The 15,947-nt window shown below is 44.0% G+C and overlaps 1 protein-coding gene across 9 annotated transcripts in view; it reads left to right on the forward strand.

Moving 5' to 3' along the window:
- magi3a (membrane associated guanylate kinase, WW and PDZ domain containing 3a) overlaps positions 1-15,947 on the forward strand; it is a 140,305-nt gene that overhangs the window by 116,163 nt on the left and 8,195 nt on the right. For all 9 annotated transcript variants that reach the window (XM_086213251.1, XM_086213253.1, XM_086213250.1 and 6 more), the window contains 9 exons: positions 4,092-4,289; positions 5,619-6,251; positions 8,174-8,205; positions 9,393-9,633; positions 10,795-10,889; positions 11,198-11,390; positions 12,268-12,483; positions 15,103-15,288; positions 15,419-15,515. In XM_086213251.1, coding sequence (XP_086069377.1) covers positions 4,092-4,289; positions 5,619-6,251; positions 8,174-8,205; positions 9,393-9,633; positions 10,795-10,889; positions 11,198-11,390; positions 12,268-12,483; positions 15,103-15,288; positions 15,419-15,515 — 1,891 coding nt within the window. The remainder of the gene's footprint in view (positions 1-4,091; positions 4,290-5,618; positions 6,252-8,173; positions 8,206-9,392; positions 9,634-10,794; positions 10,890-11,197; positions 11,391-12,267; positions 12,484-15,102; positions 15,289-15,418; positions 15,516-15,947) is intronic.

Below are 15,947 nucleotides of genomic sequence, written 5' to 3' on the forward strand. Positions count from 1 at the left end.
ATGGCCATTGTTGAGAAAACAGCCATTGTCTCGTGATAACAAGTTAGTTGTCCGGTTATGTCCACAATATGAGTTAATCGTCTGGTTGTAATGAATTATGATTATTATGACGTATAATGTCATGTTATCAATGGTTAATTTATCTTGCTGTCATGTGACTGGCACAAAAAATGAATTCCTAGCTTGTGTAAAATACTTGAGTTATCAGCTGTACTATGAGGTCTAATAAAGACATATTTCAGCCTTAAGCATCCAACATTTTATCATCATAGTGGTTAAAAAACCTGTACAGGAATTTTATTGGGAAGTGATGATGTCAGAGCAGATGATTTCAATGTTAGCAGGTTAGCGTCCTCCTGCGTGTGTCATGACACACAGCAGACGATGGTGTCGATGGAAAATAAAGGTTCTGGCTTTGTCAGGAGGAAAAAAAACATAGCGAGGTATTACACTTGTTCTCCAAATATTGGAGCACTTTTTTCATCTCACTCATGCTGCGACGGATGTTTGGAAGATGTTCTAACAGTCGACAGGCTGCAGATAAACAGCCCATAGCCTCTGAAGCAATGATATTCAATTTGAATAATGGAGCAGTGCATGGCTGGGCGGCAGAATTCATTTTGACAAGTAGATATAAAACACAGAGGACTCTGAGGTCTCTTTGAAAATGCCCGCCCCTCTGTCATTCACCGCAGTTCAAAGACGCAAAGAAAGGGAATGAAGCTTGAAAGTGACTTGTGATCATTCGTTTCTACTGCATCATCTGCTCATCATTTACCACCTGTGGCGAGCGCTGCTGCCCGACCGGTCTCATCACCGTCCTCTGAAGACGGCCTGAGAACCGCGAGCACTGTGTTTTTGTAAGGCGAGTGAGAATCATTCGAGTCGTCTGTACACGCACACACGAAACATGACCACATTAGTATTCTAACAGGCCTCCGTATATCAGACAACCCTTGGACACAACTGTCTGCTTCACTCTGTTGCATGCAGACCTCACGTCCCACAGCTGAGCCTCGCTACAGTCTGTGGATGATATTTGCGTCTGTGTACCACCGCCACCCCCTCCAGCTTCAACTACCTCCCCTGTGCCTGCTAACCACCTCCCCGCCCCTTAATAATGAGAAATAATGGGTAGTGGTCTTGTGCGAGTGTGTGGATGAAGTGAGGTGGCTTCTAAACACTGTTTTGACAGATCAGCTGGCCTGAATACAGCACACAAAGGCAGAGAGCACGGGAGCAAAGCAGACTACTGTACTCACTCAGCCATTATTACAGCGCCGACAGTCCTCTTTGACATTTCATATAATCACTTCACCCCCGAGAATACACGCTGTCCCTCTGTGGGCCACAGCTTAATCAACACCATGTAAACGTGATTTTGGTGTGTAGCGCCCCCCCCCCCCCCCGCTCTTTACCCGTCTATCAGTGTTGCTTTCACGGTCATCATGGAAGAATTTTTCAGGGATGCATGGCCAGTATGATGGAGCAGCTGAAGCACCGTTTTGAGTGCCTGTAGCTGCGATTGTGACACAGGTGAAATGGGATAGAAAGGCGGGAAACAACGCTGGAGGGAATTTTTAATTTCTTAATTTTTGGGGGAGCAGGTTTGAGTTGGCTAATGGCAAAGAAGCACAGATGCAACATTTGCATATGCAGCTAAGGTTTACTGCTGGGTGCATATCAAGTAATTATTGGTTGGTACATACTTCTATATGTCGTATTTTATTTTACAGAACAAACACGTGCGTTGGAATATTCTTTGGTTTGCAAATATTTTCTTGAATAGTCGAACAATGTGACCAGGTATATTAACTACGGGCATGTTTTATTTCAGCTGGACTTTAATTGTGACAAAGAACAAAATTGCGAGGAATGTGACAAAGTAAAGATTTTGGTCGCGATTTTATGGCACATTTTTTGGGGGGTTCGGTTCCTTTTTATCATTTAATACTCCCAAAAAAAATACCGTGCATTTACAGATATAGCCTGATGATTGATATTTACACAACCATAGTTTACATAACATGAAGTCTTTTGACAGTCGTATTCTCAAAGACATTTTAGCGCGTGTGTGTGTCTGTGTGTGCGTGTGTGCATGCACACTGTAGATGCACACAATCTTATAATTAAATCGAATAATACTAATATACAGTCCTGTAAAAACCTGCAGTTCACGTGTGTATTGAACCTCAGCTTGTATGAAACACACCGTTGACATCCCTGCGTAGAACATGTTACACAGGCTTTGATTCCTGATGAATCTCGTGTTTTACGCCTTCACGCTTATATTTCTGCAATTATCAAACAAAAACAGTCTGACACTCGTCCAGTGTGTGTTATGTTAATCATACTTGTCGCGATTGCCCCCCCCCCCCCCCCTTTAGATTGGTCACGTTCATCTACCAGTTGCAACACAATTATGCAAATGACAAGCTCATGACACATTGTGAGCGCTGTAAGAGTGCGTGTGTGTGTGTGTGTGGGGGGGGGTGTATCTATTCCTCCCTAATGAGATTGATGTACCCCATCTATCAGTGTGGGAACTGCCCCTAGAAACAGCCCAGTGTGCAGAGACACAGCACATAACTCTCAGTCTCACAGGCTCACACCGTAGGGAACCTGCTGGCATTTAGTTGGAATTTCCCTCTCTGTCGAAGAGAACTATTTCTCTGCACCTATTTCTGTCTCATCACTCTTATCGCACTCTTTTTTCCTCTTTCTTTTTCTGTCTTTCTCTCGCACAAGCACACATACACACACACACACACACATATGCAACCTAATATAATTTATTTCCTATCTTCGAGAAAGTTGTCCCATTTACACCTCCTCCAGGTTCCACAAAGGAAATTTGCTATGAAAAGTTTACCTAGAGAATGTCAGTCGCATCTCAGTTTTATTGCAGCAGTGAGAGCGAGAATTGTTTGTGTGGGGGAGACTCAGGTAAATTATAGGCAATTCACAGTAACTGGATGTTTATTATGTTTGCAAACAGAGCAGGAGTCTTGTAACGTGGGTCTGCGTGTGTGTGTGTGTGTGTGTGTGTGTGTGTGTGTGTGTGTAATTACTCACGGTGAGTGACGCGCTGTCATTGCGATGCCACTCTGCTAATGTTGATCAAGCCAGAGACAGATGGCAATTTTTGAGCAAGCCTTTCTGTTCCTCTTCAAATCACAGACTCATTTTTCACATGTAAGTACATTCATATGTACCTCACAGACACTCATGGCTTGCTTTGCAAATTGTGAACCTGGATATGATTTAACTCTAATATGAATTCTGAAGTCAGTGGGTTTTTGGGTTTTGTTTTTTTTTTGTTCGCCTACAGTTGTTTTATGTGACATCTCTGGCTGGTACACCTATTTACTATCTTTCCCAGAGTCAGACAAGCAGATGCAGTTTTCCTCTTAATACATGCGTTAGGGAGCTGAGACCAGCAGGGACCAGCTTACTGTCACCATCGGTAGCTTAGCACAGTGAATAGTAATGGATGGGAAGGTTAGCATGCCTCTGTCTTTGTTCCTCTCCTGTGTATTCCGGTTGAAATGGATAAGGTTCAGGAAGTAATGATCCTCTCTCACAGTCGGTCATCATCAGTAGAAGACTCCTCCCAGTTATCAACACTGGCTTCTTCTGCTGAAACTTCTGTAAGCCTTTGGAGGTGCAGCGTCAAATCCTAATTATCTACAGTCAATGGTCAAATCACTGCTCTGATTCAGGAAAGTAGTTCCTGTCTGGTTCTAATATTACAGTATCTCCTAAATTTTAATCATGTAACAATGAAAGTTATGGACAACCCAAGTTGAATTATGGAAGGTAAAGACCATTGTTGAAGAAGGTATGCTAACCTGCTCAGCTCTTACCGTTCTTTGTGCTTAGCTAACTAGCAGTCAGAAGTTGTCTGTGGGTTTCAGCTTTCTACTGCACACACGGAGGGAGAGGAGCGTATCTATCCTCTCCACCGGCTCTGGGGAGGATGGACAATAAGTGTATTTCAAAAAAAGGCGACATGTTCCTTTAAAAGTATTTGTCTTGTGTATTACCTCCACTCAATCCTCCTTGTTTTTCTACATTCATCCTCACAATAGACGAGTCCAGTAGGGGAGCGCGGGGCTTCACGCGAGATCCAACCCAGCTACAGGGCTCTATCCTGCAAACTGCTCTCAGAAAAAGCCCCCAGGGATTTGGGTTCACCATCATTGGAGGAGACCGACCCGACGAGTTCCTGCAGGTCAAAAACGTCCTTCCTGATGGGCCTGCTGCACATGACAACAAGATCACTTCAGGTGAGCGTCACACGGATGTTCTGCTTTGTCAAAATGCAGTTTGGATTTTAGTGAGAGTTCGTCCTACTTGACCTTGCAAAATCATAGGAGTCAGAAATGTAAGGGGACTCTAAGTGGCTTTTATTACTGGTCTTTTTGGGTAGGTGTCAGATTGATATGTACTCTGTTTGCCTTGCATGTATGCCTGTACACACATTGACTATACATAATACAGTTTTATGTACTCTGAGTCCACACAAACAAACACGCTGACACAAGGATTGCAGAATTGGCACTTGACTGTGAATGTCACATTGCTTGATCAAGCAAAGACAAATGTTCCAAAGCTGTGTTCACTAGAGCAGGTCTAAAAATAGGACATCTGTCAATAACCTCCACGGTCAGTTTATAGGTAACGCCCAGCAGCTACATATTAGAGATTTAATAGTGCCCACAGACCCTTTAATATTTAATGGGGAGAGTCTGACCAGCCTGGGTATCGAAAGACGTCTGCGAAAGCATGTATGCTACATGTAGCTTTGCAAGGCTCGTTTTGATTAATTCCCTAATCTTACTGCAATAGCACCCCAGTGTTAGCGGTTAATTAAATTCCCTTTTGTTGAATATGTAAGCGCTGTGATACACATGTATGATTGTACTGTCATAATTTGCATGAGACAGTGGGTAAGAGCGAATAATTATTTTCAGTTTTCATATCCACAGTGAAGCTGAATTATGTTACTTAAAATACACTCAATTAATTTCATTGGATGATAATAGAAGGCAGAGGATTGTACTAAGTGCATGTTACTTTGTTTTTGCAGCGCTCGTTAATCGGTGCGGATGTTTTAGTTTTCTCTCACTTTGCTGGTGTTTACTTGAAATCATTAGAGCTGCGTCTCGTGGGCCTTAACTGAGGACTCCACCGCAGTGAAACCTCAGCTGTGTTTGTTAGGGGAGGGTATCGATTGCAGAGGTGGGTTGAATCTTCCACTGGGCTTTGGGCCAGCTAGCAATTCAGTCAGCAATTCAGCTGACCATCCAAGCTCATATGTCAGCCAGGTCAAGTGTGATGGCACCCCCCACCCTCATAGTGATCTGAAAGGAGGAGGATGAGAGCAGCATGTCAGTGATTGTTCTATTTCATGTTGCCTCTCTTTCTCAATTCTCTTTAAAATCTCTGCGTTGTCTAAGGAGTTGAGGAAGCAGCAGGGGGACCGGATACATTTTCTCTCTGCTGGATTATTGTCATTCCACTTACTGAGATATTGTTGTAGGAGTTTATTAGTTCATTTATTTGTTTTCTTTTAAAAAAAAAAATTTTTTTTAAAAAAATTTTTTTGTTTTTAGGTGATGTGATTGTTGACATCAATGGGGCATGTGTGCTTGGAAAGACTCACGCTGATGTGGTCCAGATGTTCCAGTCCATCCCGATCAACCAGTATGTGGACATGGTCCTGTGCCGGGGCTACCCCCTGCCTGAGGACACCAGCAGCAGCGAGGACGCCTCGGGAGGCTTATGCACCTCTAAGGAAACTTCCCCTTCTCCCTCCACCTCCACACCTCAGGACCCCCATTACAAGGTCCCAGATGGAGGAACCTTACCCAGGCAGACAGCTGCAGTACCACCCATGACTAATGGGGGACGCCATCACCATCACCACCATCACCATCATTCCCACCACCACCACCATCTTCCTCACACCCAGGAGGGTCCTGATATCACTCTCTTACAGCCAGAGCTCGTGAGTGTGCCCTTGGTAAAAGGTCCAGGAGGTTTCGGCTTTGCCATCGCAGATTGTCCTCTGGGCCAAAAGGTGAAGATGATCCTGGATGCCCAGTGGTGCCGTGGCTTGTTGAAGGGTGATGTCATCAAGGAGATCAACAGACAAAATGTCCAGACGTTGAGCCACTCCCAGGTGGTGGACATCCTCAAAGACCTTCCTGTGGGCAGCGAGGTCAATGTGCTGGTGCTCAGAGGAGGTGAGTCGGCATCAAACTAGTCCTGAGCAGGATCTCGCAGCCGGAGAGGTTCCCCTGCTGACTGCTCTCTGTACTCATGTTAATGTAGACAGATAACTGCTCCAACGAGGTGACAACTAGCACGTGTTGATGCCCAGTGATCGTCCTGTGGTTCAGTCCCAGGATCCCTAAATCAGTTTTTTTCCCTCAAAGCTTTGTGTTATTAATCTCTCTTTCTTTCCCTAGAAAAAAAAAAACAGTAAGAAAGCACAAAAGGAGCTTACAAGGAGATTGCATGGACACGGAATATGAACATAGTACCATCCAAATCTGTGTCAAAAACAGGAGAGAAGCCGAAACACTTTTACCATCATCTCACACGCACTCAGAGATTATTGTAATTTGTCTATGGCATGTCAAGAAATACTGCTCACAGCTAAATCCTGCAGATGGTTTACAACACTTTTCAGGATCCAGGATCTACAATTTGATTCTGACCCCCACCCCCCAAAAGTTACTCACATGCTTCATGTAGTATTACTCATCTTTCCACCAAAATGTTTCTATTATTTTATCCTGCTCTCAGACGAATACCAATGATCAACAGGTAATCAAGGGGAGGGGTCCACTGGCTTGTGAAATTCCTCTCTGAAAGAGGCTGTGCGATAAAAAAGATGAGAGCAGTTTGAATGTAAAATGTTCCACAAGTTAAAACACTGGATGGATGATAGCGCTCACTGTTTAGTGCTCGGTATGGCTCTGACACACGGACCCTGACAATGCTAAATAATGTAATTTCACGCTCTAATCCACATCAACTCTGCATCATCCAACATGCACCTTCCCAAACGGGGGGAAAACGTCATGCTTAGTCATACGGTGAGCTTCGCCGTGCCAGTGCAGGGAGATGTCAGTTTTGCGATTCGCTCGCTGCTTGGAGAAAGAGAGAGGGAGGGAGGGAGAGAGAGAGTGAGAGTAGGAAAGAGATAGAGGGCGTGGTGGGTTATCGTTACACTTCTGCTTACTTTAAGCTTGCACTGATTTTAAGGGTTTGTGCATTTCTGCCTTGACTGCAGTGCAGTGGCCCAGATTTGGAGATATCAGTGTTGCACCCTCAGTTCCAGGGGCCTGTCTTGTGTGTGAGCGCTGCTGTTTTGCCCGAGTGTGCCGTCCCTATACACATCTCCCTTCGCTGGTTCATGTGCATATGCCGACTTAGTCACTGCTTAAAAAGGAGTAGGAGATCACAGCTTTCCAGGATTAAAAGGAGCAGCCCTGCAGGGCTTCCCTCTGGTCACCCACAGACTTCAGGATTCTGCTAGCTTTTACTCTCAGCCACACGCCCTGCCGATGACAGCAGCACAGAAAAATGAAACAGGAAATTATTTGGCCTTGCTCACTGTTCTGGATTTAAATCTGGAAATGAGACCAAATGCCCTGCCCCACGGGACGTGCACTGCAGTCATTGCAGAGAGATACGATCAAGGACTGTCAGCTTGGTACATTTACCACAGAAATATTTGACAGGGGACGAGCCAAAGCAAATGTCAGTCTGTCATACCAGCCGACACTCAGAAAAACATTTATTTTAAAAAAGGTTATTTAAAAAATTGTCACGGCAGTTTAAATATATAAAATATTTTCCATTTTCTTACTAAGCTGATGAGTAAACCCAGAGAGGAGCATGTTATCCTAAGCTTTCGGGTCACCTCTGTGTTTCCAGCGCTGAGCTGCCGCTGAATACTGACCCCTACTGTTTTAATCGTAGGATGACTTAGGGTAAAAAAAAACAAAAACTAGTTAGTCATGGCGACTTCTTTTTATTTCATGATGTTAGGATATGTAGAATAGAGGTAGGTGTGGTGTTCAGCTTTGTTACTGAAGGCAGGTGTGATAGAATATAATATAAGAGTGTTTCTGTCCTTCTATTTCTCTGCTTCCAGGTCAGACATCTCCTGTGAAATCATTAAAACCGGTAAGTTCATCATTTGTCTTGTATCACTCAGCCTGTGTGTGCTGGGGAAGCTGTCTTGGCCTCATCATTCATGGAGCCCACATTAGCCAGGTTGTTATTTCTGGGAATGCATGTGGCTAAATATGCTGGCTTCTGGCACCTTCACATCCTCATGCGTATTAAGATGATTTGCCACATTCAACAGCTTGTTCCTGTATTGCTCCCCCATGCTGCTCTCTTAAAATAGAGAGGAGCTGAGGCAGCAACAGGCTTACTCATACTGCCTTATTGATTCAACACAGAATGTGTGGTTGCACGTCTTAAAAAAACACAAGACGAGTGCAGTACTTTGAGCTTGTAATTCTGGAAGGTAAGCCCACCTATGCTAAATTTCTCCCCATCAGCTGTGAGTGGTGGGTGGACCGACTCTTTTCACAGTGAGGGTTCCTTTGAGCCGATGCATGTAAATGAAATAATGCTTTTGGGCTTTTTGAATTTTGATACTTTTTTCCCCCTAAAATATGGCACCAGTTTCTTCAGTAATGCTGAAATACTTCTAATATATTGATTCAGCTGAATATGGTTTTACAGAAACAGAGGTATGACTGATTTGTCTGTTTTATTCCTTTTGATGTCCTGTTTGAAACAAGGGCTTATTCATCTTGCCATCTCGTTCAAATGCATCCTGCTTCAGTCTGATTGAGTCTCTTCTGGCTTGTGGTGACAGGAACACAGCTGAAGGCAGAGTAGCCAGCAGCAAGTGGGCGTGTGTAGTTTAGACTAGGATGGGAAAAGTACTCAATATGACAAGGAAAAGACTGGTTCAACAAAGATTTGTTGGTCTGGTTTCGGCTGACAGAATTTGTTGCCTTCCAACCTTTGGTATAAATCAGGAGGACTATGACGTCTTCACCACCGACTCTAAATGAGGTCATCTTGACAGTTTTGGAGAGTTGTGGTCGTCCATGCTTGACCCTGTCTGATGAGAAAGACTTTTCCACTGGCTGCCATGTACAGTCGGACCCCAACTCCTACAAATCCTCCTCCTATTTGATGGAGGCTCACTCCTCTGTCAGGGTAGCTCAGTGCCCTGATTCCTGTCATTATCTTTTAGATATTATACAGGAGTTGGGCTATATTAGGTTCTTTTACCTCACGATCCCCTGATGTCAAATTTTACTCTCTGCTCTATCATTTCTGTGTTGCAGTGCACAGCGCCCATGTCCCAGGCTGTGTCCCAGCCCGCTCCTCAGCAGATGCCCCATCCCAGTTCCCAGCCTGGACCACAGCCTCAGCGGCAGGAGTTAATCAACAGCACAGAGACCCTCTCTTACCCAGAGGTGGCCCCCAACCCGCTCCCCTTTTCAGCCAACACCCTGCGCTCATCTTCCCCCAAACCGGACGCGTCTGAACTCTACCTCAAGTCTAAGGCCATGTTGGACAGCCAGCGTAAGTCTCCGCCGTCTCCACCATCCTCAGTGTGTCAGCGTGATTGTGGATTCACACACTTGCAAACTGTTTTATTAAAGAGGTTTCTCTTTTCTTATTGAATGTAAAATACAACCCTGGTTTAATTAACCCCGGCATCGCCTGTTCTGGAGAAAAGATTTTCGAGACATCTTTCTCTACTGCTCTCTGCAGCTAAGTAATTAACTGCAACGATTCCCCTCTCAAGCTACCAGAATTTAAACTGATGTTCTTTAAACAGATCTTTTTTTTTTGTTGCAGGCCTCATATTTTATTCACTATCATATATAAAACACAGCAAACTAATGTTCAAAGCTGAGAAGCTACAACCACCAAGTAATAAGAAAGCTAATAGTTACTCTAATAACATTTCACAGGATTAGCCCATCGTTTCAGTTCTATATCTGCATTTTCTATATACTATTCTACATATGTATTTCTCTGATGAAGAGAAATCTGAAGACGTCTCAGTAAAGTTTATTTTTTCCCTCTGAACCACAACACTTCATATCAGTTTCTGGGGGGATTTCAGGCATAAATCATAAAAAGAAGAAACTTTGTATGGCTGTGATGAAATTGTTTGCTGTGAAAAATTGCCAATATAAATATACGCATGACCAATATTGGTACAAAAACACACTTTGATACATTTTCAACAGTTTCTATGTTTTGTCAGATCTTTGAATGATCTTGTTTGTACAAATGGGGATGTTTTACACGAGGCAAGTAGAATAGAATGAATATGATGAAAATATCATAATTTTATATGCTGAATTTGTAATTCTTTTTATTTTATTTGACTGAAGTGCATGTCACACATGATGAGTTTAAGGACCGTAAGAAAGTTGAATATCTTGTCTATTTCTGGCTGTTCAATTCTGTCGGTTGAATCCGGCTGGTGGGTTTTATGTTTTCGAGGGTTTAAGAGCCACACAACTGATACCAGGTACAGGAGCAGAATACAGAATAACCAGAGTAGTCAACTGAATCAGATGCTTGGTTACCGATGGATCTGCTTCAGAACTTCAGCTTCATAGACTAAACTCGCAGCTCATAAGACTATTATACCCTTGTGATATCGCAGCATGATGTGCAGCATTCATTGCTTTTTTTTTTTGGCATTATTTATCCTTTACCCTACAGCTCCTAATACCAAGGACCTGGACGTGTTCATCAAAAGAAACCAGGAGTCTGGCTTTGGCTTCAGAGTCCTCGGAGGGGAGGGGCCGGATCAGCCGGTAGGTGGTGGTCCGCGCGGCTCAGCTGATGCTGGGAATGCTGCTCATAGCCTCAGAATCCAAAGAGCAGCAAGTAAATCGACATTTCAGCTGCTTTCACGAAATTAAAGAGCCAGAATTTCCACTATCGCTGCTGAACAATGGGAGATAAACTGTCAATAAAACAGCAAGCATTTATTTTGTACTTAAAGTATCAAATGATCTGAGCGACTAAGAGGATTTAATGCGATTATTGACAATGATGCCAGTCAATCCTCGCTCACATCAGTACTCTCAGCCCTTTCTCTCATATTCTCTGGTTTCCACAGGTTTACATAGGTGCCATCGTGCCGCTGGGTGCAGCTGAGAAGGACGGGCGCCTGCGGGCAGGGGATGAGCTGCTTTGCATCGATGGCGTGCCAGTGAAAGGCAAATCCCACAAACAAGTGCTGGAGCTGATGACCAATGCTGCCCGTAACGGCCAAGTCATGCTCACAGTTCGCAGGAAACTGTCGCACGCCGGTGGGTCTTTTTCCTCGTAATCAGCTCTCAGGGGACATTTACAGCTTTTACAGACTGCTTCGTTGCTTCTAGTGTTTTATCCCGTTTGTTGAGATCAGTGCGGAGGAGCATCTCGCAGCTAAAGATCTGGAATTTCACAAATCTTTCAACACAAAAGTGTTCTGGATGACTTCCATGATGATCATAGGCTTTCCTGAAAAGAAAAGTTCCGAATGAGAAATCTCTATTTGATAAGTGAATGAAAGAATTCACCCTCCATGTTGCTGTTGTCTCTGTTTATCAGAGCCTGATTGCATGAAGGGCAGTGAAGATTAGATCAGCCGCTAGAGTTGATTTACATCTCAAAGGATGAGGGGGGAAAAAAAAGAATATGCTGAGGTTTTCTTTTTCAACAGCACAAATCCCTGCTGCATTCAAGCTTGTTTAGCGCTACAAATAACCACTCCATGAATAGTACAAATACCTTTTTAGATGACTTTGGATTTGATGTATTGCATCAACAGCTTTTTTGATCAGGCTGCAAAAAATTAAGCATCAATCATGCTGAGAAGAGATTTCCTAATGCCGACTGATAAAACAGGAACTCAGCCAAACAATGAAGAGAGCCTGAGGTAAATAAGCTTGTTTTATGAATAACAAATGGTAACCGTCTCTCACCTCAAGTGTACATTTGACAGGGTTATATTTCATAAGTGCAGTGATTTCAACAAAAAGACTTCCTGCTTTAGCTTTTGTGTCGTGGATCATTTACGCAATGAACCTTAGAATTACAAATCAGGAACATTATGACAAATAAAATAAAATGGATGAATACTTATGCCACTGATGGTTAAGAGCGAATGTGGGCCTTCTCTAACTTCTCTGTGTCATTTGCCAGACGTAGGTGGAGAGGAGGAGAGCGGCCAGCAGCCACAGCAGGTAGCGCCCCCCCTCGTCAGCAGCTCTCCACAGACGCCTCACGTCGAGGTGCCGAAGACCGTCGTGCCCAGCCAGCCCTCGCGGCCGGAGTCTTTCAACGTAACTCTGGAGCGCAAAGACAACGAAGGCTTTGGCTTTGTCATCCTCACCTCAAAGAACAAGCCCCCGCCTGGAGGTGAGGAATGCTGGAGAAACACAGTTAAACCTGAAATCGCCGTGTACGATCAAGATGACTTCAAGAAAGCTGAAATGATCTCTTTCAAATATTTCTCCTGATTATTGATTATCTCTTCATCGGAATCAATCCATTTTTCCTTCTGATCTTCTACCTACAAGGCAGTAATACTGGTTGAGTTAAAAAGTCTTACATCTGCTTTGTAGTATATTTGACAGATATCAAGTATTAATGCATATGAATATACCCTGCAATTAATTTAATCATACAGCTGATTGCTCCTCTGCTCTGATCCATGATCCGTTGACTAAATACATCACACATTAGTCTGGAGATTCTCAGTCCTCGGTGTTCTTTTATATCCACACAAGTGGAATCAAGAGCAACTGAACTCATGTTGAATACTTGAAGATCTTTTTCCTCTCATGCAGAAGGCCTCTGCACATCACAACCAAAGCCCATTTGCTTGTGATTGAACCTGGCTTGATAATAGACTACTTGAAGCAATTCTTGACCTAAAAAAAAATAATAATCTTGCAAGCACTCACAAATAAGCGTGTAGTCTCGAGCTCACAAAGATGTTTTTTCACCACTGTGTCAATTGTTTGTGACTCCAGCATGCAGAAAGAGCCCTCCACATATATTTAGCTTGAGTCTACTGACCGCTAACAACAGCTAAATGGCACTTGTATTTGAGACCAAACCCCTTGTGGTTCATCGCTTCTGGAAGGTGGTGGCTGGTTGCCCTCGGCGCTGCTGCGAATGAGTGAAGAGCCAGAGGGGTTATTGGTAGTTTATTTTTAGCTCAGTTTAAAGTATTTGTGGATTATTGAGCATTCAGCAGGTTTAATTCCACCAAACAATGCTCTTGAGAATTTGTAAGAAGATATTTTTGGACAGTTTTGTTGTTGGGCTTACGTGGCTCTGTTAGCTTCAAGCTAAATATAGGTGGCTGGCTCTTTCTGCCTCATATCGTATGCAGGATTAAAAAAATAATAGATTTTTTTTTTGAGTACTTGAAAGGCAGAGTACACTTGGATGAAGTATCCTTTTAATGTCCTGCTTTCATTGGGAGCTCTATGCTGCTCTCAGTAGGCATCTTGCTCATTGCATGATTTTTTTTCCTTAACCTTCACATACTGTTCAAATCCCTTACCTTCACAGTATGGTCCGGGTCAAAATTGACCCGGCCCAAGAATTGCCCTTGTAGCAAGTATTTTCAGAAAAGTTATAACCCCAAACCTATTCAGAATGTTTAAATGACCTATGCTACTTCCAAAAATGATTGATTAGTCCTTCCTGAATGTTTCAAAGGCCAGAGAAAGTGTATTTTTTAAGTTTTAACACCACTCGTGATTGGTGAAATATATATTTTGGAGAAGAATATCTATTACAGTCAGTTTAGAGTATCCATCAGCCTCGTCCCCTCTTGATGTCTTTGGACTGTGGCAAGAAGCCAGAGTACCAGAGAGAACCCACACAGGCACAGGGAGAACATGGAGACTCACACAGAAGGATCCCATTCCCGAGCCGGGACCTTCTTGCTGTGAGGCGACAGTGCTGACCACTGCACCACCATGGATGCTTTTTGAGCACGGCCAGGCTCAGATTGCAGCGTTGCCCTCACGAATGCTGCTGAGGCTTCTGTGCGGGGAGGCGTTGTTGTTTTTGCATGGAAGGAGCCACAAGGGCCTTTCCAAGCTCCTCCAAAAAGAACCTCCTCCAGTCCTTCTTGCTTGCCCACCAGGTTGGGTTCAGCTCACTCCAAATCACAAAGGCATTGTACATGGATACGTCAATGATGTTGTGGAATATGACAAGGGGCCAGCGGGTGGTTTTCCTCTTGCAGCTGTATGTGCCTCTGACTTTATCAAGATTGTCCACTCCGCCCTTTTTGCATTGTAGTCAAGGATGATAGCTGGTTTTTGGTCTTCCCGAGTGCTCACTTCTGCAGCCTTACGTAGCGTGCTCATAAGGATCATATTCTTGTTCTTCTTCGGCATGTATGAGACAACTGCGGTGTCCTGAGTAAAGGCACACATAGAAAAGAAGACCTCTCTTCCCCTTGTTGCAGTTAGGGCAGGTGGCAGCTCAGGTTTGTTCCTCCTCACAGTGCCACACATTGTGATTTTTGTTCTTCAGCAGCACCTGACTCAGCTCATGAGATGAGAAGAAATTATCACAGGTCCTCTCAGCCCTTCTGTGATTTCCAGTACAACCCACATGCCTTGTTTTAGGGTCATCTTGACCTCTGTCACCTCTTTCCCTCTTTATAAATTCACACCAATATGACACATACATTTGACCCCACTGGTTGATGTAAAATCCATCTAAATGGATACGGGTCAAATTTGACCCGTAACAGCCTCAAAAGGGCAAAAATGTGTAGCACATACACAAAATTATGTATCAATATTTTCAAATTATTTTCATGTATTTTGGGCCACTTCAGGAAAAGTCATCAAGTTTCAGGCTTAAAGAATGGCGTTGAGGGTGTTTTTACTGCTGTCAAAAGTCAAAACGGGTCAAATTTGACCCGAACAGTATGTAAGGGTTAAACATTGCCGCTAAAAACATAAAAATCAAACCGGCTTTCATGTCTGTTCATTTCTGTTTCAGTAATACCTCACAAGATTGGCCGGATTATCGAGGGCAGCCCCACAGACCGCGTAGGTCAGATGAAGGTGGGGGACCGAATCTCTGCCGTTAACGGCCAGTCTATCATGGAGCTGTCGCACAACGATATCGTCCAGCTCATCAAGGAAGCCGGCAATTCCGTCACCCTCACTGTCGTACCTGAAGATGGTAGGTTGGCACAAAGAGGCAGCTGATCTCAACCGAGGGAGCGAGATTGCTGCGTAACATGGCGCCAGGCGGGGGGGGGTCCCTGTGTGTTCTTCTAGATAAGCATGTTGTATGAATTCTACTCTTATAGACAGCGCCCCTCCATCTGGAACAAATTCAGCCAAGCAGAGTCCTTCAGCACAACACAGAGCTATGGGCCAGCAGCCTCCTCCCAGCTACCCAGACAGGTACGCACACGTACACGTACACGCACACGCACACACACACACACACACATACAAACGTATTCACACAAGCTTGCCAGAACCCTTTTCACACCACTGGAGACAATTTAATAAAGTTTTTGTAGCCATAAATTAGCCTCGATCCCTTGAAAGCAGGTTTGTGCTAGCCTGTGGCCCATTACCATTTCCTGTGGGCCGAAATCTCCTTGTTATTCAAAAAGACCGAACCCCACCCCGCCTCGCCAACCACCACCACCGCCACCATTGCCCCTGTTTGGATGGCGAAGCAAAAGGAAGGAAGAAGGATTAATGGGGAGTCTAGCTTCCTCTTTGATCTTTCTTTTTTTAAAAAGATTACCTGTGTCAGACTTTTTAATCCATTGCTGCAGCAGCAGTTCCTTCTCCATCACCTCTCTCCCCCACCCACTTACTTTT

This window comes from Aulostomus chinensis, chromosome 9 (assembly GCF_037954235.1).
Source record: "Aulostomus chinensis isolate RoL2024-O1b breed Wild chromosome 9, RoL_Achi_v1.0, whole genome shotgun sequence".
Classification (NCBI taxonomy): Eukaryota; Metazoa; Chordata; class Actinopteri; order Syngnathiformes; family Aulostomidae; genus Aulostomus; species Aulostomus chinensis.